This window comes from Cucurbita maxima, unplaced genomic scaffold (assembly GCF_002738345.1).
Source record: "Cucurbita maxima cultivar Rimu unplaced genomic scaffold, Cmax_1.0 Cma_Scf00013, whole genome shotgun sequence".
Classification (NCBI taxonomy): domain Eukaryota; kingdom Viridiplantae; phylum Streptophyta; class Magnoliopsida; order Cucurbitales; family Cucurbitaceae; genus Cucurbita; species Cucurbita maxima.
In genome coordinates, this window is record NW_019272029.1 from 2,336,765 (window position 1) to 2,360,795 (window position 24,031).

General features: G+C 38.4%; 4 protein-coding genes across 5 annotated transcripts; 3 read left to right on the forward strand and 1 right to left on the reverse strand.

Annotated features, from left to right (window-relative positions):
- Positions 1–872: 872 nt before the first annotated feature.
- On the reverse strand, positions 873–5,811 carry LOC111488371 (protein OBERON 4-like). Its single transcript, XM_023136080.1, has 3 exons — positions 5,670–5,811; positions 2,163–5,560; positions 873–1,663 (listed from the first exon to the last, which is right to left on the reverse strand). Exons 2-3 carry the CDS (start codon positions 5,242–5,244, stop codon positions 1,104–1,106), a joined length of 3,642 nt encoding a protein of 1,213 aa, XP_022991848.1. The 5' UTR covers positions 5,245–5,560; positions 5,670–5,811; the 3' UTR covers positions 873–1,103.
- Positions 5,812–8,296: 2,485 nt separating this feature from the next.
- Positions 8,297–12,247, forward strand: LOC111488376 (cation/H(+) antiporter 28-like). The gene is made up of 4 exons (XM_023136086.1): positions 8,297–8,794; positions 9,507–10,484; positions 10,595–11,185; positions 11,400–12,247. Exons 1-4 carry the CDS (start codon positions 8,606–8,608, stop codon positions 12,012–12,014), a joined length of 2,373 nt encoding a protein of 790 aa, XP_022991854.1. The 5' UTR covers positions 8,297–8,605; the 3' UTR covers positions 12,015–12,247.
- A 1,090-nt stretch (positions 12,248–13,337) lies between these two features.
- Positions 13,338–19,159, forward strand: LOC111488373. The gene is made up of 12 exons (XM_023136083.1): positions 13,338–13,664; positions 13,875–14,238; positions 14,750–14,927; positions 14,999–15,048; positions 15,309–15,401; positions 15,484–15,572; positions 16,097–16,175; positions 16,294–16,376; positions 16,884–16,962; positions 17,073–17,784; positions 17,850–18,474; positions 18,626–19,159. The coding sequence occupies exons 1-12, from the start codon at positions 13,633–13,635 to the stop codon at positions 18,765–18,767; spliced, it is 2,526 nt and encodes an 841-aa protein (XP_022991851.1). The 5' UTR covers positions 13,338–13,632; the 3' UTR covers positions 18,768–19,159.
- A 556-nt stretch (positions 19,160–19,715) lies between these two features.
- LOC111488374 lies at positions 19,716–23,739 on the forward strand. Of its 2 annotated transcripts, none has more exons than XM_023136084.1 (3): positions 19,716–20,010; positions 20,531–20,889; positions 21,769–23,739. In XM_023136084.1, exons 1-3 carry the CDS (start codon positions 19,800–19,802, stop codon positions 23,677–23,679), a joined length of 2,481 nt encoding a protein of 826 aa, XP_022991852.1. In that variant the 5' UTR covers positions 19,716–19,799; the 3' UTR covers positions 23,680–23,739. The 2 variants fall into 2 exon arrangements, with proteins under 2 accessions (XP_022991852.1, XP_022991853.1); XM_023136085.1 differs by having other exon boundaries at positions 19,921–20,010; positions 20,482–20,889.
- Positions 23,740–24,031: the final 292 nt, after the last annotated feature.

The window sequence follows — 24,031 nt, forward strand, 5'->3', positions numbered from 1 at the left end:
TTTCAAAGTATGCAAGATGGCCTCCTGCTACAAATGTTTCTCAGTGGCCATAATAATAATCTTCTGCAATAATATCATACCAATTTCCAGCATGTTCATAGGCTTAAAATTATTGTCTGTAACAATCCATATCCATACAGGTATCAATCCAATAATAATTATATATTCAAACGATCTAAGATGGAAAAATAAATGAAGTTAGTTTAGTTTGACCAAAGCAGGTTTCTCTTCTTCCTATAAAGATAAAAGGACTCGACCTTGAAGTTGGATTTGTTGCAATAATTGAAGCTGCATGGTGGGGGAAGCCTACGGAATTAATATCTATATATATCTGTTCTTTCCCAGTGCCTATCGACATCAGCATAGACAAATTGTCGCCAAATTTCTAGAAGTCAATAATGGAGGCTTACAATTGAAAGAGCAACTTGCAGTCTATAACCCACAACTTTCCTAACGAAAACCACTTCAGAATTGTAACGTTAAGCTTATAATGTGTAAATAAAGACGACAACATTATAATACAAATTCAGACCTCTTGATCGTCGTCCTAAGACAGCTTTGCAGCATGATATGGAAGCTTCGAGGCCGAGCACTGGGGTGTATCGTCTGCTTCAAATAAGAAAAGAGAAGTACATGAGAACAGCAAATAAACATGGATTCTAAGAAGTTTCAGGCTCCCACATACTGAAATGCTTCAGCTAATCGAAAATCCTTGCTAAAATAACAAGTTTTCAACCTTACACAGGTGGTAGTCCATCTCATTTGTTCCTTTCGAGCGACGTCCAAAATGACGACTTCGACGTTAACAAAAGTCCCAAAAGTTAATCTTCATCATTGAACACACAGCTCCAGAACAATGCTTTTGAGATATAGTTGGGTTACAAGTAACGAAACCCGATTAAAATTCTTTTGGATTGCTTTCATAGATAGCATTGTTTATACATGAACAAATGCTGTTGAAGCCGCTGTACAGACTTTAGTTAGCAGTACAAAAATAGAGGGTAGAACCTAGAAGAACTAATACGATGGATTGAAAATATATAAGCCTATAAATTTGAAATACTTCCAACGAGATGAGGCAGAAAGAGTCCCAGTTATACCAATCACACTGGGAGGTTCCGTTTTGTAGCATCCATTTTCAAAAGGAGATCTCTAATATCTGCCTCCATCCGTACCTTCAAGCTAGAGTATTCTCGATGAGCTCTTTCTAGAGCGTGGAGTTCCTCGATTTTCTGTTTGCGAATATCATCAGCTTCTGTCAAACGCAACTTGGCGATTCTACTTGTGTACTCTTCATCTATTTTCTTGTTTTTTGCAATAGCAATGCGCTTTAAACCTTCTGCTTCTCTTCTAGCATCGTCCGCTCGTGCTTGAAACATTTTGGCCTCGGCAAGTTTTATTCTAACTATACTGTCCAGTTCATCAAAAAGGGGCTCCCTGTGAGAACTTAGCTGCAATTCTGGCTCCATTACTCGTTTGTCGCTCCGTTCATAGTTTAAACTAGGAAGAGCATTCGCGGATCTTTCCATTTGGGGGACTTTTTCAGAATATATGGATTTCAACCATGGAGCTTCCTGACATGATCCTGAAACTACGTTGCTGCTTTTTGATGGATCCTTTCCAGCTTGAAGTGGTGTCTTGCCTAACTTAGGGAAATCAGCACCTGAAATCACACATGAAACAGAAAAAAAAGTGAAAATTAGCAACATTCCGTTTCACAGATTGCTTCTAGTCACTACTACAAGTACATATAGTTCCAAATTTCCAATACTAAGCAACGACACTCGGTCAGCTATCATGGAACATTCCTGCAAAAGAACAGTCTCACAATGAAACCCATAAGCCAATCTGCTAGAAAAGGCTTCAATGCTAGAGCAATCAAATCAAGAGGGCATGCTGCGGAGAAAATAAAAGTACTTCCATGATGGCATATCCCAATATCTCTCGATTCATATCGATGGCTCGGAGGCATATTTTCTCAGTAATTATGGCAAACAAAATAGAGGAAGGATTCGCAGGATATGGAACAATGGCAAGATAAATTCTCACACTTCCAACATACTAACCAAGCATTATACAGAATAAGACTATTTCAATGTGTCCGTGGATATCATTGTCAATTGCAAGGCATAACATGAACAACAAAAATGGATTTAGCTTACCAGAAATGAAAGCCATAATATGAGTGTACACCTCAGGAAGATTTGACTTATTGGCTAATCTTGCCAGCATATGGTCAACAAGTTCATGAAGTTGTTTCCCCCTCACGTCTTTGCTAGCAGAAAAAATTCTTTTAACATATTCAAGTTCCCTGGAGAAAGTTTCAGCCGTCCAATCTTTAGCAAAATTTTGGAAAACCTCCTTCACAAACCCGAACATCTCTGAAGGGTGATCACAGGCAACACAATGAAACTGCATTTCAGTTGCTCCATGGTCCCCTGTCGCACTAGGACCGTTTCTAATGTAAGATTCGCGTAAGGCGCAATCCGCATGGCACCAGTGAAGACAAACATCACAGCCAACCCAACTACATGTATTAGATGCCATATCGAATTTTGAACAAACGAGACACATACAAGAACTGCAAAATCCATTTTTCGGTGCACAAACTTTACAATCACACTCATCCACAGGCAAAAGATTCCTGCATGTCATATTTTTGCATCTTAAGTTAAGAAAGATCTCAGCTAAGTCGGACAATCCAACAGCACTAGCGTCCTTAAGGAAATCTGGTAGACCAGTTTTTAGGGAAACCAAGATTTCCAACTGTACTCGATGGCATTTAAGAAGCATATCCATTGTGATGTTCGACTTATTTTGCAGTGCTTTCTGGATAGCATATAATTGACCATGTTTGTCTGCATCGGACATGATATCACAAATAATTGCTCTCAGATGTTCTATGAACTGACCTGTCATCTCATGAAATCTCTTAGACATTTCATCCACTGGTTCAGTAATTAGTCTGGCAACTACGGCTTCAATAAGAAGCTTTTCCTGTTCCTTCAAACTACCAGTTCTATATAAACTATCACTGCTCTCTTTCACTATTCTCTTCTTTTCCAAATTAATAGCTAATCCACCATCATGAGATCCTACCCTTAGAGAAGACGATCTAATGTCATCGTTGGACTTTGAATTACCGACCAAATGTTTATGAAAGCTTAATTGTCTATCCAGTCCACTAACAACTTTTGAGCTTTCTTCCTCACATGCAGGGCGACCCAGAATGGTTTGAACGTTTGAAATACCATGTGATGATTGAGATGGTTGAATGCAGCCATTGCTGTTCATCAAAAAATTTTGGTACAAGGGAAGTTCCTTCGACTTAGACTCATTTTGTGACTGTCCCACCCAAGCTCCTTGAGAAGCCTGATCAATTCCCTGAAATATTGGACGACTTCCAACAGATTGTTCAAAGTTGTCCATTGAATTCTGATTCATAGAACAGCTTGGGTTGTGAAAGAAAGAGTGAGACCCTGAGAAAGACATTGACGGGGCAAATCCATCCGAATTAGTGCAAAAAGTGTTACTAAGAGACTGGACACTTCTTCCTCGACTTGGGGAACTGGGTGCTGCAACTGGATCGCCAGTAGCACCAATAGGTAACAAAACATTTGGTAAGCTTAGAGAAAGATCAAAGGGCTCGAGCGTGAGCTTTTGGTCCCTTTGCCTACTATCACCAGATTCCTCCAGTTTCTCGACTTTTCTAACGGGAGATCTTGTGAACAACTCAAACCCCCTGGTACTTGGCCCTTCCATATCACTGTCCCTACAGATTTCAGTAGCACCATGTTCTCTGTCTATCCATGCTCCATCTTCAGCAGAATATGCAGCATGGGAGCTTGAAGAACAAACAGCCACACTTTTTCCTTTATCTCTAAAATTTTGAGTCAGTGCCTCGATAATTTTTGTTGTCACGCCGTCTGATGATTCATTTTCTACCACTTTATCTGCATCATCAAAATCTCTAGTCTTAATTTCAAGATCAATGCCCTTGCTTTCCTTGCATTTCTCATCCAAGTGAACCGAAGTCTCTAAAGAGTCCTTTTCATCTGCTCCATTACGTCGTTCTCTTTCATCAACTAAACTTTCTTCCACCTTGTCACCTTCATCAGCCATGACATCGAGTTCATCCTTAGTACAACTCCTCAAATTATTCGATACATTCCGACTCTCTGATAAACCAGCTTCATCACTGCAAGCTTCGTTTTCTTTAGTCACATCCATGCCATTATCCAACAATTCAACCTCTCCTACAACACTATCTGTCTGATCTTGAACTTGATTCTCACTTTTAATCTCCCCCTGATCATTATCAGATTCCAAATGCTTCATTGCTGCCAATTTATCTTCACTCTTAGGAAATGATTCAGCTTCACATCCAATTTCGGATTGGGGCTCAGGTTCGGGTTCAACATTCAGTTCAGGAGGTGCAAGTGCAGGTTCTGCATCGGGATCAGGCTCTAATTCTCCTTCCTCCATTTCACTGTTATTCCCACTTTCAACCTGCAGATCCTCCTCCTTCTTCACCTCCACGCTCTTCGATTGCTCGCTCTCCGAGTCCTTCGACCATGTTGGTGACTTGGACTTCGATTCTTGGGCTCTCACACCCCTTGAAACCAAACTAGGTGAGGCTCTTAACTTAGATTGCTCACTACTTGAATCCTTAGACAGAGACGGTGATTTCACATCCCTCAATCCCTTGGGAGAATTCCTCGCACTCCCTCTCTCTTCCAATCCTCCAACACCCCCACCTCTGCTTCTTGCTCCCTCATCAACTTCTTTATTCCAACTCCCAAATCTCCGCCAAGAAGATACACTACCTTCTCTCCCGGACCTGTCCCGCTCTGATCGAAACCCTTTAGGGTACTCTTTGCGAGACCCAGAGTAGCTTTCCGACCTGCGAGGCACAATACGATCTCCTCCACCTCCACCGCCACTGCTACCAGCATAGCCCCTACTCTCTCCGCTTTCCCGAAACCGATCGAATCCTTTTCGCCGATCAAACCCCTCAAAGTCATAATCTGATCGCTTACGCACCAGCCTCAAACCTTCCCGATCCTCGTCCCCTGATCGATCCCGATAATACCTACCAGACGAAGACGACAGATTCTTCCGTATAGCCTCGGATTTGTGATAAAATACTCGATGTGAAGACGATGACCGACTCAACACAAGATCCTTACCCGGATTTTTCTCCGCGTACGAGTCGAGATCGTCGCAAGATTTCAACCTCTTCATTTCAAAATCAAATAAATAGCAGCAGCAACAACAACAACAACAACCAGGATAAACAAATCCCACGTAAAGAAGATTACACTACAAACTTCATAAACCTCCGCCGGTAATCCATATGAAGATAATGTCCCAAGAGCTAGGGCTTCAGAGAACCCTAGCCTTAAAACCCAAGAGGTACAAGAAGCAACCAGAATGAGTACAGAACCATAGAATCAGTTACCACAAAACGGTTGGAGAAATGGAAGATGGCAATGGGTGGGGGAGATGACCAGCGACGGCGACGGCGACGGCGAAAAAGATGGATTTGAGAAGAGACAAACTGGAAAAATAGGAAAAGGGAGAATTCATCATCAGGTTTAAAGCGAAGTCCAAAGTAGTCAACGAAATATAATAGCTTTTAAGCAGAGAAAAGAGAGAGAGTTTGATACGCAAAGTGCTCCGAAGAATTTTCAATATTTTAGTGTGTGAAAATGGGACTGTTCTTGTTTCTCTCTGCTTCGACAATAGCGGAAGACGGAAACAAAATCCAGACAGCGGAAACGAAGATAGCGGTGCACCCGAATGCTTCATTTTCTTCTTTAAGCCTATTTTATGCACTTTAAATTAATTAATAATTCATTTATCCCAACACTAAAATTGTTTAAAATTTCTCCATATATATTATATCCTTATTTTTTTATGTTAAAAAATATATAAAATGGTACAATAAAATAGACTAAACTTTATATTATTTATCCGACCTTTGAATATAATATGATGCTAATTTCTATAAACCTTTAATAGATTTTAAAAAAGGTAATAAAATCATGCAAATTGATAGTTTGAATTTTTAAATATTTTTAAAAATTAAAAATCTAAAATTAAATAGAATAAACAAAAAAAAAAATGACTTCGAATGAAAATTGATCAGAATAATATATGTTGGATGATGAACATCCGACATCATCTAATTTAAGGAATGGTCATAAACTTATAACTAAATAAATACTCACCTTATTGATATGAGGCGTACTTGAAAGCTCAAAGCAAAACCATGAGCGCTTGTGTTCAAAATGGACAATATTATACTATTGTGGAGACTATGATATACTTTTCGTGATTTATCTTTAATAAGATAATATATTTTCTATAATTATATATATTTTTTTTTTTTTGTAACAGCTAATATTGTCAAAATTCAAATTTTCATTGCTGTTTTACAATTTAAACAATTAAATATTTAACGTTCCGTTTAATTCATAAATTCACTGCATGTGAGATCAACTTTTGAAGACGAGATCGTAGCCGTTCACGTGGCAAATCAAACGTCAGATGTAAATTGTCAGGGTTGGCTTTGACGGATGCACGCTTTCTCTTTGAATGTCGTCTCTGACTTTGACATTTAAAAAATAATGTTATTTGACTTTTCAATTTGGAAAATTTTTCAGCCGTTGGATGGACCAGGGCCCAACTTTTGTACCTGATCGGTCAAGATCACGTGCCACGTGTACGGCACGGGACAGCCCTTCGTTCAAATATTAGATAAAGTTTTGTCTTTTATTTGAATGGCTTGGCATATTACCAAAAGGTCAATGTAATTTCTAAACCACATAAATATATAAATATTTTTTTTAGTCTATGGTCGTTCCAGCGTTTATGGGTTGAGCTTGATAATGAAATTTATTTAATTAAAATAATTTTTAGTTCGTACTTTTTTAATTTGAAAATATAATGTATTAATTATATTTTATTCGAATAATTAAATTATTCAAATATTTCAACAATACACTTCAATTTTTTTTTTAATTAAAAAAATATATATTTAATTTTGAACAAAAATCATTAATACAATTAAGCTTTTAAAAGTTTCGTTAATATCCTTTTAAACGTTTTGGATAATCTATGAGATGTCGATAGACGATTTTCGTTTCTATATTGATGTTAAAAAAATTAAACTTTTTTTATAAAATTAAATGATGTTAATGTAAATATTAAAAAAATTTATATATATATTAATCATATTATTCATTTATTTTTAAATTTTTTTAATAAAAAGGTCGAAGATTATTAATTAAACTTTTTAAATCTTAAATGTACTTGTTTGAACGAGACTACGAGTCTAACTAAGTTACCTCCAATAAATGAATAATATTTAAGAGCATACCTTCGATTCGTCATGCTTTACGTTAAATCAACGTCAGTGCGAACTTCAACCTAAAATTGGACGTGCTCGGTAAACAATTTGTCTTTATATCGATAGTTCCCTTCAAATATTTCAATGTTTTATACTATAAACCGATCCTAGCCAAGTTAGTACATGAATTAACTTGTCATACTTCAAAATACAATATTTTGCGAAGATTGGTATTGTTTTATCGTTTACTTCGTTTTTTGCAATTTTGGTCTTACACTCTTAAAACATTGGAAAACACATACAAAGCTCCTATAACTCCCTCTGACTCGCGGTTGGGAAGTAAGGGTTGGAGAAGGACAATAACTCGTTTTTAAAACCAACATTCTTAAGACGAAAGAGGCGGACGAAAAAGAGGAGAAAGTTCTCTATTCCTAGTTCTCCTGTAGTTGGATTTTTCGAAACCACGAGAATCCTTAGTTAGAATGAGATTCCAACTCAATACGACAAAAGTTGTAAGCCGTGTTTTGGGGGAGTTATTGTCTATAGTTGACCTTAACGATAGAATCAATCAGGGGCCTAAAAGTCAGCGATTCACCCTGTGATGAATGACAGCAGTTTGAGTCTGCTTATGATTGCTAAGTTCATGAGTTGGAGATAAAGCAGGCTTGAACTGCTGTCATATGTCACAGGGTGAACCACCGTCTCTTAGGCCCCTGATCGATTCTACCATAAAGGTCAACTATAGACAATAACTCTCCCGAACACGCAGCTTACAACTATATATAATAATATAAGAATATAATAATATATATGTGTGTGTGGTTTATGAATCTGAATTAAAAAAATGTAATGAAATAGGTTATTGGGGTTAAAGGTATATAATAGCCTCAGGCACCGAAGGGTAGCCACGCAAACCATGGATTCATAGCTGACGTTCTTAAAATAAGATTAAGAAAAGACGAGGGAAGAAAAAAAGGCGATAACAGATGCCAAAATTTTCTCCTTAATTTTCTGCTTAATTGAAGCCGAAAATCCCAGCCACTCGAACAAGGAACATCTCTGTTGGTTCAACAATGCTGAAATCCTTCATCATTTCCAAGGGAAAAAATAGGATCGACAATAACAAAAATTTAATCGCAGAGAAGAGGCAAAACGAGGGTACAATTTTGTTTCTCTGCATCTTCTCGCAGAGCAGAAAAGGGATTTTTATGGTGATTGGGAGTTCCGCGAGGAGGAAGAAGAAGAAACGCAATGGCGATGACTAGGGTTCATGAGCCATCGCGATCCTTAGCAGGTAATACATGCACCATTCGGCTGACTGAAATTTTCGGGCGGGCGACCAAGTCTATTTTGGGCTTCTTTCTCATGATGGGTCTCTGCAATGGCGTGCATTACCTTTTGAGACCTTTTTCTCAACCTCGCACTACTTCTGATACGATCGTAAGCCTCTTCTTCTTCTTTTCTCTTCAAATTTCACATCGATTCTTGAGATTTAGGGCTCGTTTTTGGTAGAATAATCTGATTCCTCACATTTTAGGTCTGCTTTTGGTAGTGTAATCTGATTCTTCTGATAACGGTTCTGGTTTTTGGATGTTTCAAAAATTCACATTCCCAGCATAGAACAACAGTAGGATGGATATGAGGAAATGGTAGAAAATCTGCCATTATTATTATTATTATGATTATTATGATTTTCAGTCAGGTCACTCTGAATTTAAACTTATGTCTCATTGAATCGTCCCTTTGAAAAAATGGATTTGTTGTCAGGTTAGTCAATTTTTGAAGGGGAATAAGTTGAATCTCACATAAATTGAGAAAAACTCAAAAGATGAGGGACTGTTTATATATATATATATATATATATATATATATATATATATATATATATATATTACCTTATGATTGTTATTATTTGTTTATGGTCAAAATTGATCCACTGTATTGGGTTCTTGAGAGACTGATAGTGTATTCATGAGTGGCTTCTTCTTTTCAAGTCCTCTAATAACACCAAGAACAGGGTTCTGTCTTAAGTCATGGAAGTTTTATATACACCAATGGTCTTTTCCCCAATGAAAAGCTTTGCAGACCAAACTGCCTTGTTGGTCTTAGTTTAAATGCTTTTGATTTATAATGTTCGTCTATGAACACGCAGGTTGGTTTGGTTGTTGGAAACTTCATGAGGAAAGAACTCGATCTGTCAATACATAAGACGCTGCGTTATATTGTCGACTTTGGTATGACATGCTATATGTTTGTGCTGGGATTGGAGATGGATCCATGTGTACTCTTCAAAGCACCTACACGTGATGCTAAAGTAGCTTATGCCGGAATGATTTCAACACTCATCTTAGCCTGTTCCACAATCCCATTTATTAGCTTTTCGAAGTCGAAAGAGATCAGTTTCATCCTCTCGCTCTCAACTGTTCTCTCTAGCACAGCTTCTCCTGTGCTAACCCGTTTGATCACCAATCTTAAAATAGGCAGGTCGGATATAGGCCGACTCGTTATTGCTGCTGGAATGCATTCTGATTTTATATCCACTCTCGCGATCTGTATAGGTTATCTATTTTGCCAATGCCAAGAGACGCGTCTCTCCATTACCAATGGTTTTCAATTAGGTTTTGTGCTATTGATCCAGATGATAATGGCGGCGAAGGTTTCACCAGTATTCATGAACTGGGTGAATAACGAAAACCCCGAGGGTAAACCTATGAAGGGTCCTCACCTGGTTCTTGCAGTTGCTTTCATGGCCTTCCTTTGCTGCTGCCCTACTATATTTGGTTACAACCCGACGCTCAGTGCATTCTTGGCTGGAACGTTTTTACCTCGAGAAGGTAGAGTATCAAGATGGGCAATTGGAAAAATTAACTACCTGCTTACTACTGTTTTCTATCCCATCTTCTTCTTTTGGATGGGGGTTGAATCCAAGTTGAGTGACTTTGAGCCTGGACAAATAATTACATGGGTCAGATTACTTCTGCTTTTTGCTATTGTAACCGTAGGAAAAGTTGTTGGAACTGTCATTGGTGGGGCAATTTTGGGGTTTCATTGGCCTGAATCTGTAGCACTTGGGCTGCTGTTAACCATGAAGGGCCATTTTCATATATACTTGGCCATATCTGCAAAAATAGTAAGTACACTTGCTCAAGGCTTCACCACTTTCTGCTAATGCACTTTCATCTTGATAAAAACTATACTAAAAGCGAACTATTTCACCTAAGAAATGATGAACAAATGCAGGCTGGAAAGATATCTACATCTACGAGCCTTGCGATGGTATTTGTAATCTTCTTCACAGTCGTGCATGCTCCAAAAGTTGTAGCTCATATAATTAAAAGGGCGAGGAAACGCACACCTACACATCGAATGGCCCTCGAATTGCTTGACCCATCAAGTGAGCTTAAGATCTTGTTATGTATACATGGACCTCATAACACTGGAGCAGCCATTAACATCATGGAAATTTCTCGGGGGACGGCTAACCCTGGAGTTGTTGTATATGTCACAGACATGATTGAACTTACAGATGAAATAGCAGCCACGTTAGTGCAGGGTGAAGGAGTGGACACTGTAACTGTAACCCACACAGGAGTGACACAAATGAGAGACCAAGTTACTACTGCATTTCAGAGATATGTAGATGAAAATGGAGATGGAATTACCCTTAGAAGAATGTTGGCTCTCTCAGCATTCAATTGTATGGCACAAGACATTTGCATTTTAGCGGAGGACTTGTTGGGTGCTCTTATCATACTGCCATTCCACAAGCACCAGCGCGGAGATGGGTCGTTGAGCGAGGGCCAAGCAGGTTTCCGCTATGTGAACCGCAAGGTAATGACTTTGAAGGACTGGTAATTCTTCAATCAGTTAGAACTGGTTCATTTCAAGTATATTAGTATGACATGAAAATTGTATGATATATACAACTACTAGGAAATTGGTTGATTATATAGGATGTGTCGTGCGAAGAATCGGATTTTGAGAATTTGGTTTTTCGTATGAACTTTGTCATCGGTGCTTGTTCTAACAAAATTCATTCAAACAGGTTATCAGACACGCCCCTTGTTCCGTGGGAATCCTAGTGGATCGAGGTCTTGGATCAGTAGAGAAAATTTCAAGGTCGTACGTAACCCTGAACGTGGCAGTGATCTTCATTGGCGGTAAAGACGACCGAGAAGCATTAGCCTATGCTGGTCGAGTAGCTAGGCATCCTGGAGTTAAACTCTCTGTGATTAGATTCTTGGTGGATGCTGATGCAGAAAATGCTGCAAGAAGAGCTGGGACTTACAGGATCAGTGTTGCTGAGCAGGAAGAGGAAATGAGACAAGACGACGAATGCTTTGCTTATTTTTACGAACGGCACGTGGCTGGTGGCCACGTCGCTTACGTTGAAAAACACATGGCCAGTTCCGCAGAGACGTATTCTACTTTGAAATCACTGGAAGGTCAATACACTCTCGTAATCGTAGGTCGAGGTGGGGGGGTGAACTCGGTGTTAACTTACGGGATGAATGACTGGCAACAATGTCCAGAACTGGGTCCTATAGGGGACGTTCTTTCCGGGTCTGAATTCTCCGCTAAGACCTCGGTTTTGATCGTCCATCAACACAATCTAAAAGGAGAACTAGATGGACTTGATGATGATTTTTCAATAATGTAGATGTCAAGAAACCGATGAGATTAGTAGTGATAGACATTTAGAAGGTAGTTGTAGGGTTGGAATACTGTGATTTGTAGAACTTTAGTTGCTGGAAATGATAGAATAAGTGTAGAATTTGACGCGTATATATACACTTCTGACCATTTGACTTGTTCTGTAAAACAGTGATTTCTTATCAGTTCAAACCCAATCCAAGTTCTCATTGTAATTTACTACCAACATCATGTGCGAGAGATTTGATTCTCTCTAATTTTCTATCATTTAGATCTGATCCCATTCTGCAAATCCCAAATTTCTTACCAATTTTCTTTTGAAACCAAGATCTAAGTTGGATAGGAAACAAGTTTAGGCCGTTACTGGGTTAGTGTTACTCTTTATACGAGTCATTTTAATTATCTCTTTGAACGATTATCTTCTACGATGTTTTAATAGGTGTTGGAGCCTACGACTTCAATGAGCTAACGACATATCGTTTGAATGTCACGATATGCTATCGAGTGCCTGCATATGGTCATGTTTAGTAGGGTTGACATCAGCCAATAGTTGAATGACACCTAATATTATCGTTTGAACGATTATATTTTATGCCTAGATGTCTTCTCTTTCGCACATAAGCATCAATGTCTTATTGGTGGGGTGGAGTAGACAAATTGTATTATTTTAAGGTTGGGCCTAGCCGACTTGGTCTCACTTAGTTGAGTTGAGAAAATATACCGCATATAGGCACAAACCACGACTAAAATTAGGTAATTTCTAATCTAATTGAACTGTGACATATTTTACCGGTTGAATGAGCACCAATATCACGTAATTGGTATCAAAATTACTATAGTCTACTATAAAATTTAATTTTACATATAAAGATCACATTACATGAAGCAAGAAGTTCCGAACTTGGGTTTTCGGGTATAATAGCATTTGATTAAATGCTCAAATTTACAAAAATACCCTTAATCTCGAACAACACACAAATTTTAATGTTCATTTAAATTCATGTAACAAAATTATTGAAGTTACCTTTTATAAGATCAATAGTGATAACGGAACATTTTTACCCGTGAAATATATTTTTTAAAAAATAATTTGATTTAAATTGTTATGAAACTCATTAAATCATATTGGTCAAAAGCTCAAGCTTGATGTTACCATCTATGAGAAGGTTGAGTGGGAAGGGAAGATCCCGGGTGACTTTTGAAAATTTGAGTTGAACTGAGGGGCATTTTCGTCAAACCGAGAATAAATTGACCTAATTTGACAAGAAAAAATTAGGGCATTTAGACAAAATAAAAATACGGTCTTTCTTTGAAACAGAGCGAAAAATTTTACTTCCCTCGAGACCTCTTCCCCGCCCTTCCTCTTCGATTCTCAACGCTCTCCTCAATCAGTCCTAATATTTATAAAAATTTTACTTCCCTCGAGACCTCTTCCCCGCCCTTCCTCTTCGATTCTCAACGCTCTCCTCAATCAGTCCTAATATTTATAAAAATTTCATTTCTTTTTTTAAATCGATTTTATATATATTTTTGGATGATTAAAATTTTAGAGGGGGAGAGAGAGAGGGAGGGAGCGATCCCTAACGCACAATCAAAAATTCAAAATCTCTAAATCTCTCGCAAATATGGCATTTCACGTAGCTTGTCCAATTACATGGTATACACACTTCCCCTCTCTTTTTTTTTTTTTCATTTTTTTTTTCATTTTCTTTCTTCCTTCTAATCCCATTTTTCTTCTTTCTTTCTTTTGCTTTCTTTTGGGTGTTCTCTCTTTCGTTGCCGTTTGGCCTTTCTTTCTCTCAACTACCCATCTCGTTTGTTTTTTGCTTCGAAACCTCACATGGGTTTGTTTTTCTGTGTTGTGTAGTCGAAGGATTTGCTTCTGTGCGCTAGGATTTGAGCCGGGTTTGCAGAATGGGAGAGTTAAGAATGAGTTTCTTGATGGGGTGCGTAAGGTGGAGGAGTTTCTCAACGATCCTTGGGGAATTAGGGTTAGTGATGGAAAGGGAGCGACGGTTCAGGTTTGGGTTCCGAAGGTTGCGCCGCCTCCCCCACCAGTGCAGCCTGTTGGGGTTGTTGGTGAGGCGTTTATTAGTGGAGCTGATGGGGTCGATGAGATGGCGGCGGCGATGTCGGCTCAGACGAAGCGTATTGCGCTTCAGCGTAAGGCTGCTGCTGCTATGATTGCAGCTGAGGACTATGCCAGGCGGTTTGAATCTGGGAGTTTAGTGGTGAGGGTTTTAGTTTGGATTGTTTTCTTTACCATGTTGAAGATTTGACTCTGTGTTCTTGGTTAGTTGATTATGTTTTTGTTGTAAAAATCGTTGTGGAGTAGAAGTTTAGTGTAGGGATTTGTTTTTTCCTGTTGTTTTGATGCTGAATTTAGCTAGCTTGATCTTTGCTGATTAGCCAGCACGTATGGTAAGCCATTAGCCCTTTGGTCCTTTTGAATACTTGAACATGCTCCGGATAGATGAGGGTTTCTTTCCTTTGTATTTGGGATTTAGTGAGAAATCTATTGAAAATACAAACAGTTTACTTTACTTAGGATTAATGCAGCTGCTGATGGAAAGTATATAGTTATTAGGTATTTACTAGATCAGTGAATGGCCTGTGCTGTGAGGGCTGCCTCTCATGCCCGAACTCCCTAAGGTTCTCCTTCAGTTCGGAATGTCATTTACGAGACATTTTTAAGGGCCCTGTCTGCTGTAGTTATAATCGTGTTTTTTTCTCCTTGAACAGGATGCCTCCGGTAGTCTCGTGGGGGAAGAGCAGAGGCAGTCGAATGTGAATGTAATGTGTAGAATATGTTTTGTTGGTGAAAATGAATCTAGTGAGAGAACACGGAGGATGCTTTCGTGCAAAACCTGTGGCAAAAAGTACCATCGCAGCTGCTTGAAATCCTGGGCTCAACATAGGGGTAAGGCGTGGTCACAAGTTTATTTTTAGACGAGAATTATTTTTAAACGTTTGCTATGTGCGTGTTGGCAGATCTATTTCACTGGAGTTCGTGGACTTGCCCTTCCTGCCGAGCATGCGAGGTAATAAGGAATATGCAGCATTACCATATTTTCTCTCTTTATCAGCAGCATCACTAATTTATTAGTTTCCTCGATCTCGAAGGCAATGCATTTTTATTTAATCGCCTGATGGTCTCATTATATACCCTTGATACCGAGGTTAATGCTGATTTGAATGATTTTCATCGGTTAAAGACTTGGTATTTACCTTGGTTCTTCTAGAGAAAAGAGCACATTGTCATGTGATTTATATAAGTTTTTCAATACGACCGTGTACTCAGGTATGCAGAAGAACTGGTGATCCAAATAAATTTATGTTCTGCAAAAGATGTGATGGTGCTTACCATTGTTACTGTCAGCATCCTCCTCACAAGGTAGGGAGTGTTTTTTCGCTCGAGTTTTGTATCCCAGTCAAGTAACGTGCTTAATACTGATGCGTGTGATTGAATCTGGTAGAACGTTAGTTCTGGACCTTATTTGTGTCCAAAGCATACGAGGTGCCACAGCTGTGAGTCTAATGTTCCAGGAAATGGCCAAAGTGTGAGGTATGCGGTTTATTCTCTTGGATCGTCTGCACTCTTGCTGATACTTTCTATTTTTATTTTAACATCCAAATATCAGTTGTTTTAGTTTCTCAATTTGTATCATTGAAAAAGACCCTACTTCGTCATGTTCACCTCATCATCTGTTGTTCTTACTTTTTGTTCGTGTGGTAGATTTGATGTTTTATTTTGTAAGACACCGTCTCGAATGTGCGAAGCCTTGCATTAGCTGAAGATAAGCTAGTGATAACGTAAAATGCTGTCTTCCATCACTTTCAATTACTATTTTTTCCCCTTTACAGCTCAAATACTACTTATTAGTAATCTTCTTCAAATTTGTGTGCATCATGCAATGTCATGTGTTTATTTCCTAGTAATCTTCTTCAAATTTGTGTGCATCATGCAATGTCATGTGTTTATTTCCACGGGTTGAACCGTTGAAGACGAGAAAAATTTCGTTTCTTTTGAATTTCCATGAGTTGAACTGTTGAAGACGAAAAAATCTTATGCTTGCCGTTGTAATGCAGGTGGTTTCTGGGATATACATTTTGTGATGCATGTGGTAGATTATTTGTAAAGGGGAACTACTGCCCTGTGTGTTTGAAGGTAATAAATTTTACATCAACACAATATTTTCGGATTTTAAGTTCCTTGCGGGTATCGAAACTACAATTTCTGTGGCGGGGGTGATAATAATAGTGGGTGAACTCGTGTGTTCTTTTAGGTTTATAGAGATTCCGAATCTACTCCGATGGTTTGCTGTGACGTTTGCCAGCGCTGGGTGCACTGCCATTGTGATAGTATCAGGTTTTTCCCTACCTGGTTCTTACTTTTGCACAGACCAGACTCATGAATGACCTATATATTTGCTGCCATCCATGTCATGGCTTTTTATTTTCGAAATTCTTGCTCGACTGACTCACGAATGCGTGGACAAATGTATGGAGCTAATCTTTTCTGACGTTTTAGTTCCACGTTTGACACCGAAATGATGGATAAGCCTAATTATTTATATTGGTAGTTGCTGTTGTAAACTTATGGATTGCACATCAGTTTTATACCATTGCTGCTTCCATTGGCTCCACTGTAATAGCCTACCTTACAGATGGTGTCATTGTGAGGCTTGTCTAGAATTATTCTCTTGATGTTATGCTTTGATTTCTTCATATATGGTACCGATTCGGTTTCCTGTTTCAATATATGATACCGATCTTTTAGCTTTGACGTACGAGAACTACACTTGTCTTAGCTTTGACGTACTGATCTTCCTGTTTCAATATATGATACCGATCAGTTCTTTTAAATCTTTTACAGTGATGAAAAATATTTACAGTTTCAAATAGATGGGAATCTCCAGTACAAATGCACGGCGTGTCGTGGAGAATGTTATCAGGTTTTCTTAACGCCAACCTTCTTCCCCGCCCCCCGGTGTAGACACTTACGGTTTTGATTTAAATTGTTCTCGAGGCCCTTCAACTTTTTTTTTTTTTTTTTTTTTTTCAGGTAAAGAATCTAGACGATGCCGTTCAAGAGATTTGGAGAAGAAAGGATGAAGCGGATCGTGATCTAATTGTTAGCTTGAGGGCTGCTGCTGGATTACCCACTCAAGAAGAAATATTTTCCATTTCACCTTATTCAGACGACGAAGAAAACGGTCCTGCGGTTAGTAAGAACGAGTTTGGACGTTCATTCAAACTATCTCTGAAGGGGTTAGTTGACAAAACACCCAAAAAGAGCAAGGATTATGGGAAAAAATCATCGAATAAAAAATACGCGAAAGAAAAATCTTCTCGGACTCCTTTGGCTAATCAATCTGAAGTAGATCAGAGTTTGGAAGGGCGTAATGAGAAGACTGGTGGTTTGCAACCCGAAAATAATGAAGGACCTGACTCGTATTCTTCACCGGTTGCTGGGAGTGTTAGCCACAATGAAGGGATGTGCTCGATTAATCAACCAGGGGTGTTAAAACACAAGTTTGTGGAGGAGGTGATGGTAAGTGATGAAGAAAGGACCTCAAAAGTCGTTCAAATCAAGGCGAGGAAGGGTGACGGTGTCGATACTGGAGAAGATTCAGGAAAATATGCGAGTAAGTCGAAGACGGCTAAAGGAAAGAAGCTAGTAATAAACTTAGGCGCACGGAAAATTAACGTTGCTACTTCCCCGAAGTTTGATGCTTCAAGTTGCCAAGGAGAACAAGATTTGGTGTCCTCAAATGGTATGGTTTTCTTCTTTTAGATTCTACTGTTCAAGATCTAATTTGTATTTCTCTTCTATGTATAGGAGACAAAGTCGATAACTCCAGCCAATCAACACGACCGAAAGCTGGGGAAACAGAGAAGAGCCTTCCTAGCTTCGGAAAAGTTAGATTTGGATGTTCGGACACGAATTCTGCGTTTGGCAGAGGTAACACTAGTAGCTCTGAACTTGGTCCTCCGAATGGCACTCGCGTATTTTCTCGTAAGAGAAACGTGGAAGGAAACACACCTGCAGTTCATTCTGACGTTTCCATGGTAAAAGAAGAGAAGGTACCTCCAGGGAAACAACTCGAGAGTGGATCCCATATATGCAACGATGGACACGACGATAATGGTCAGACAGCTTTACCACAGTCTTTGCCCAGGGACTCGAAACCTTTGTTGAAGTTCAAATTTAAGAAACGTCCCCTCGAAAATCAAATTTCTTGTCACGAGGAAGAAAAAAGTTCTGTCAAAGGGCAACGGTCGAAACGAAAAAGACCATCGCCCTTGATGGAGAAAATATCGTTCAATGAAGTCGACGACTTGGCTCGGTCTCATCAAGATAATTTATTGGATGAGATCATGGACGCTAATTGGATTCTCAAAAAATTGGGTAAAGATGCAATAGGAAAGAGGGTTGAAGTTCAACACCCAACAGACAAGTCATGGTGAGTTTTATTTTTCTAATATGCTCGAAAACCAGATTAGTTTATACGTTCGGAAAACAATTGGCTAACCAAATCCCGAGCGATCTGTTGGCCTTAGAGATAAATATTTTGCATCACTAATTTGCCATATTACATTTGATATGATGATCAGGCAGAAAGGAGTGGTTTGTGACATGATCGATGGTACGTCAACGTTATCTGTCACCCTCGATGATGATAGAGTAAAAACATTGGAACTCGGGAAGCAAGGAATTCGCCTCGTTCCTCTTAAGCAAAAGAGGTCGAAATCATGAAGGTGAAACCTGTCCCCTTAATTATACCATGTTGGGGTTTTCTTTCCCAGTATATATGCAGCGTGTATGGAGACGATTCTTTCGAGGACTCGAAGGAGAGAGTGAACTCGAGCATTTCATGGAGGCCGATCCTCGGTAGGCAGTCTCTTCGAATCAGTTCTCCCTTGTAGTTGTTTTAAGCTGTCTGTCATTTTGCTAAGATTATAAAGTTTAAGTTTAAGTTTTAGGATACCATTGGATGGATGGGACTCTTGTTCAGTGAAACGACCAAGTAGTTGATCGATTGTGAAAATACATTGACGAACTAGGAGACACATTTTATTTAAAATTTTAAAATGTCAACATGAGCATAGCTCAATTAATTATGATATTAGTAAATTATTAAAAGATCATAGATTCAAATCTCTATCTTTTATGAAATAGAGATTCGAACCTCTGACCTCTTCTATAACTTACCAATATCTCTAACCAATTGAACTATACTCAAGTTGATACTATTTTTTGTTATTTATATTATATGAAAGAGATCATTCCTAAGTTACAAATATTATATATTAAATTACTATTTTTATCTATATAATTTTAGTTTCATTATACTTATATTTTAAAATTTAAAATTTAATTTAAATAATTCCAGTTAATTGTTAATTTAATATTATTATTATTATTTTTTACAGTTAATATTGGTTATTTCTCCTCTATAAATTTTGGAAACATATTGAATTTTTTTTTTTTTAAAAAATTTTGTAATGGTAACTTTCTGATTTTAATTCATATATATATTTTTTTAACAAAATTTAAATAATAATAATTTTTATGAAATAAGAGGAACAGGTGAAAATGCGGATAGAGACATTTTTTGAAAATCAACGATAAACTAACTAAAATATAAAACGTATAATTTAAGTAAAAAAAAAAAAAAGAGAATAAATACATAAATCAGTTTGCTTGAGAAATACGAACCCAAATCTGAACTCCTCTCATGTAGCTCTCTGAGATTCTCTCTTCATACCATCGGAAAAATTTGCCGCCATGGGTTCACAGAACGACGGCGACGTTAGTTGCAGTCCTTCATGGTGCCCCGACGCAAACTGGACGGTCGCCGGTGGCTGTTTGGAGAATACAGTCGTCTATGAATCGTTCTACTCTCCGATCGACGAGGAGGAGACGGTCGAATTCGGCCCCAAGTCGCCTCTTGTTCTGTGCCGTCCCTCACCGGAGTCTGGTCCATGCGAGATTACTCGTGAGTTCTTAAGTCCTCTCTCTCATCTGATTGTTTGGTTTGATATTGTTTTTTGAGTGATTTCAAGTGCTGAGTTCCGTGGAGGTTTCTCGAAAAAAATTAGGATCATAGAATGATACTACGAAAATTGCATTAAGAAACGACAGGTTTTTCATTAATTTATGTAGGTTGTTTCACCTTCTGTTTTATTTTTGCAAGAAAGTGACTATCAACGACAATCTTAGGGCTGTAAGACTAAGTATAGAATTGGTGATTATAAGTCAAGATTAGTGGTGGCTTAAAGCTATCTGATTTGATTTAGTTATCAAAGACGGGAAGAGTGATCCTTTTCATGGTATAACAGTTTCCGTTTACTGGCAGTTGGATGAACTTGGCAATTTATTGTTTATCAAGTCACTTGTCAGTTTTTTTCCAGCTTGTTTGCTCCCATATTTTAATTAAACATTGAGTTGGCCACATTGAGAATTTCAGATTTTCAGTGATGCCTCTTGAAGGGGTAACTAAAGATCATGGTTTGCAGTTCGTTTTGCGGAAAAGCACGAGATCCGGCAGGTTTATGTTAGAAGCACCGCTCGAGTCTATGAGATGTACTGCGGTACCTCTTCTCAAAATGAAAATGAATATTTGTGTACTGTCCGCTGTGGTGCTGCTTTGAGAGACGAAGAAGTGCTTCACACAAATGGTATTGATGATGACTCTGCACGTATAAATGGGTCTAATGGAATTGTGACTGAAGCCAATACACAACGTGGCAGTAACTTGAACATGAATGAAGATGACTGGGTTGAAGTTAAAGCTCCCGATGGCCTAGCCCTCGATCATAAAAACAATTCTTCTATAATCACGTCTGGTGGAGACTCATTGAGGATGATTAAGCAGGTGTGTTACATTGATCTCACTTATATTTCATTGACAAAAAGCTCATTCTATCCTTTCCATATGTTATTTGGATTCTCATGATGCAATGGTGTTCTCTCCTTAAAGTTCCCAGATCTTAGTTTTCCAACCATTTTAACAAGCGATCGATCTGAGATGTAAGGTTAACTGGTGCGTACTTGGATTAATCTCAAATGACAATAGTTGACCTTGCAACATTTTCCCACTGGTTACTGTCTAATTCATGGTTGTTGAATTGGAATATTTTATTTGAAGATAGTAATGTAGATGACCAAAGTGTTTATGTAAGAATGTGCCATTAGTTCCTAGATTTGTTGAGTCCCCTAAATCTTGGAAGGGATGTGTAATGCCCAAGCCCACCGCTAGCAGATATTGTCCTCTTTGGACTTTCCCTTTTGGGTTTACCCTCAAGGTTTTTAAAACGCATCTGTTAGGAGAGGTTTCCACACTTTTATAAAGGGTGTTTCGTTCTCCTCTCCAATCAATGTGGGATCTTTACAGGATGTTACCATTGGACTTAAAATGTCAATGCTTGGTGATATTTGATACGTGTTTCTTTTTAGTTGCATTCCATTTATTAATGTTCACATTGCTGACTTTAGTCCTGATGAATGACTACTGAGGAGGAAGGAAACTAATTGTGTACATGGATGAATCCTACCAAAGAAAGGAAGGAAGGTTTAAATTTAAATTGCGAAGTAGTAGGAAAAGGTCAAGATATCTAAACTTGTACCTTTATGGACAAAATCTACCAAGAAGATTCACACTGCAAATTATAGAGACAGAAAAATTCTGAATATCTAAATGGTGATCTAAATCTGTTTTTATGAATGCTTTATTGATGAAGCATTTTTTTCCCAGGACTTTTATGAGGCTACAGCAGAAATAACGGATGCAAATCCTTGCACATCTCTTACAATCCGTCTTCTGTCACTTCAGAATAAAAGTATTGTATATGTAGATGAAATCTATGTGTTTGCCAATCCCGTTGATTTAGAGGAAGAGAGCCCAGTGATGAACACAGCTCAAAGTTCTCAAAGTTCTTTGATGTCCATGCTTGTCCCAACCCTTCTGCAGTTATCTAAAACTACTGAAAGTAGTAAGAGCAATGGTAGCCGTAATTCTAATGAGGGAATTCATATATTAACCAAGATTGGGTCAAATGCTCTGGATTCAACCGATAGTGTAACTGGACTTGAGCAGGAAGGAAAATCTTGTGTAACTGTTGATGATGAAGTGGAATTTCATGAAGAAAAAGAGTGTGACAGATCTGTACGTCAGCCTGAGGTGCATCTACAAGTTCCTGTTACAGAGAGAATGCACAATGAACCACTTCGTCGAATTGAAAACGTTTTGGGTCAGCTTGTTTCTCGAATGGACAGAATAGAGAATTGTTTTTTAAGGTTTGAAGAAAATATGCTAAAACCCATTAACAGCATTGAAGGGAGGCTTAAGCAGGTTGAGCAGCAACTTGAAGTTGTAACTAAGACGTCACATGGTTCAGAATGGCCATCTTGCTACAGAATGTCTGCTCCGAGCTTTTCTGCTATCGAGTCAGCATCTAACTCCTTCTATAACAGTTGGAACGATCATCCCAGTTGCGGACCAGATCAAAAGGAACTACGTTCAGGTACATCACCCATTGCACTTGATGTATCCAGCTCAGGGGGTTCGTCACTGATGCGTCCAAGTCTTGTGGTAACTGCTCCTGAGTTTTCAAACGTTGATGATTATGATCAGGGGAATGTTGTGATTGCTGCTGCTGAGTTTTCGAATGGAAATGATGACAGCCAAGAGAATCTAACCCTGGAGGTTGTGGTGGATTCTTCAAAGAGTAAACCAAAGCCATCAATCGATGATGTATTAGCATCTGCTCTCGCTCAGTTCGCGTTATCATCATCTTCAATCAGCATTCCAGAACATTCAAAAACTGTAACTGTTAGACCTCCAGACCTTTCAAATGAAGATGGAAACAATCACAAGAAATCTTTGTCATGCGACCTGTCTGAAACCAGAATAGATCATATAAGCTGTTCCCAAGAAATGGATAACACACAATGCACAGCAAATTCTGCTTCACCCTCTCTGTCTTCTACCAATTGCAGGAATTCGAGCCCTTCCCGGCATGATTATTCTTCCAAAATTGCTGATGGAGATGACAAACCAGTTCTCATGAGCCGGGAACGCAAGTATGAGAGCGCCGATGGTGGTCTCGGAGCTCCTTTAGATGAACAAAGTGCTAAAGGAATGGAGGAACTTGGAAATGTGGAAGTTATTGATGAAACAAGTGAAGATTATCTTTCAGAGAAGAGAATTCCCATCCACACTCTTCATCATCATCCCAAAAATGACGCAGATAGAACTAATGCCAACGCGGATACAAAAGGAAGCTGCGACATAGACATAGTACACGATGTTCTCGGATTTTCTCGTGACACATCCATTGTGAACTTCGAGATTCCAATCCTGGATGTAAGCTTCACCTCCATTGCAGATTCATATTCCGACAATGCCCTCAAAGACCTTCTGGGGGACATGGCCGAATCGAGTTATAGAGCTTCTAATCCAAAGGAACGTGACGATGTTACTCCCAATGGCGAGCAACGTGATCTCATTTTGGTTGAGGAAGAAGGTCAGGAGAACGCTAGCTCAACAAATGGCCCCATATCGGTTGATATGAACTACTATACCATCATGAGCGACCCTGTAATTGGTGATGGTGAAAATCTGCGGGATTACTGCAACAATTCAGTCATCTGGAGTCTTATATGATTAATTTCTGGTATATTTCTTATATGATGTGTGTATTTGTAAATACATCTTTTTTAGCCCGCAAGTAATTTTAGTCTATCTCGATTTGCTTCTTTTTTCCTAATTTCTTCGTTAATTTTTAATAAGAAATAGTTCTTTTTGGGTGGTATTTTTTAAGTTTTGAAAAAAATTTAGTGATATTTTTCGAGTCTTTAATTTCTTTTTAAAAATATTATTGAAATTTTAGAAAGTTTTAAGCATTTGAGATTTTTTTTTATAAAAAAATTTATTTTTGAGGTAAAGTTGAAAGTTTGATGTATTTTTATTAATATAATAATTTTGGAAGTAGATCCGCCTTCGAGAATTAATTTAA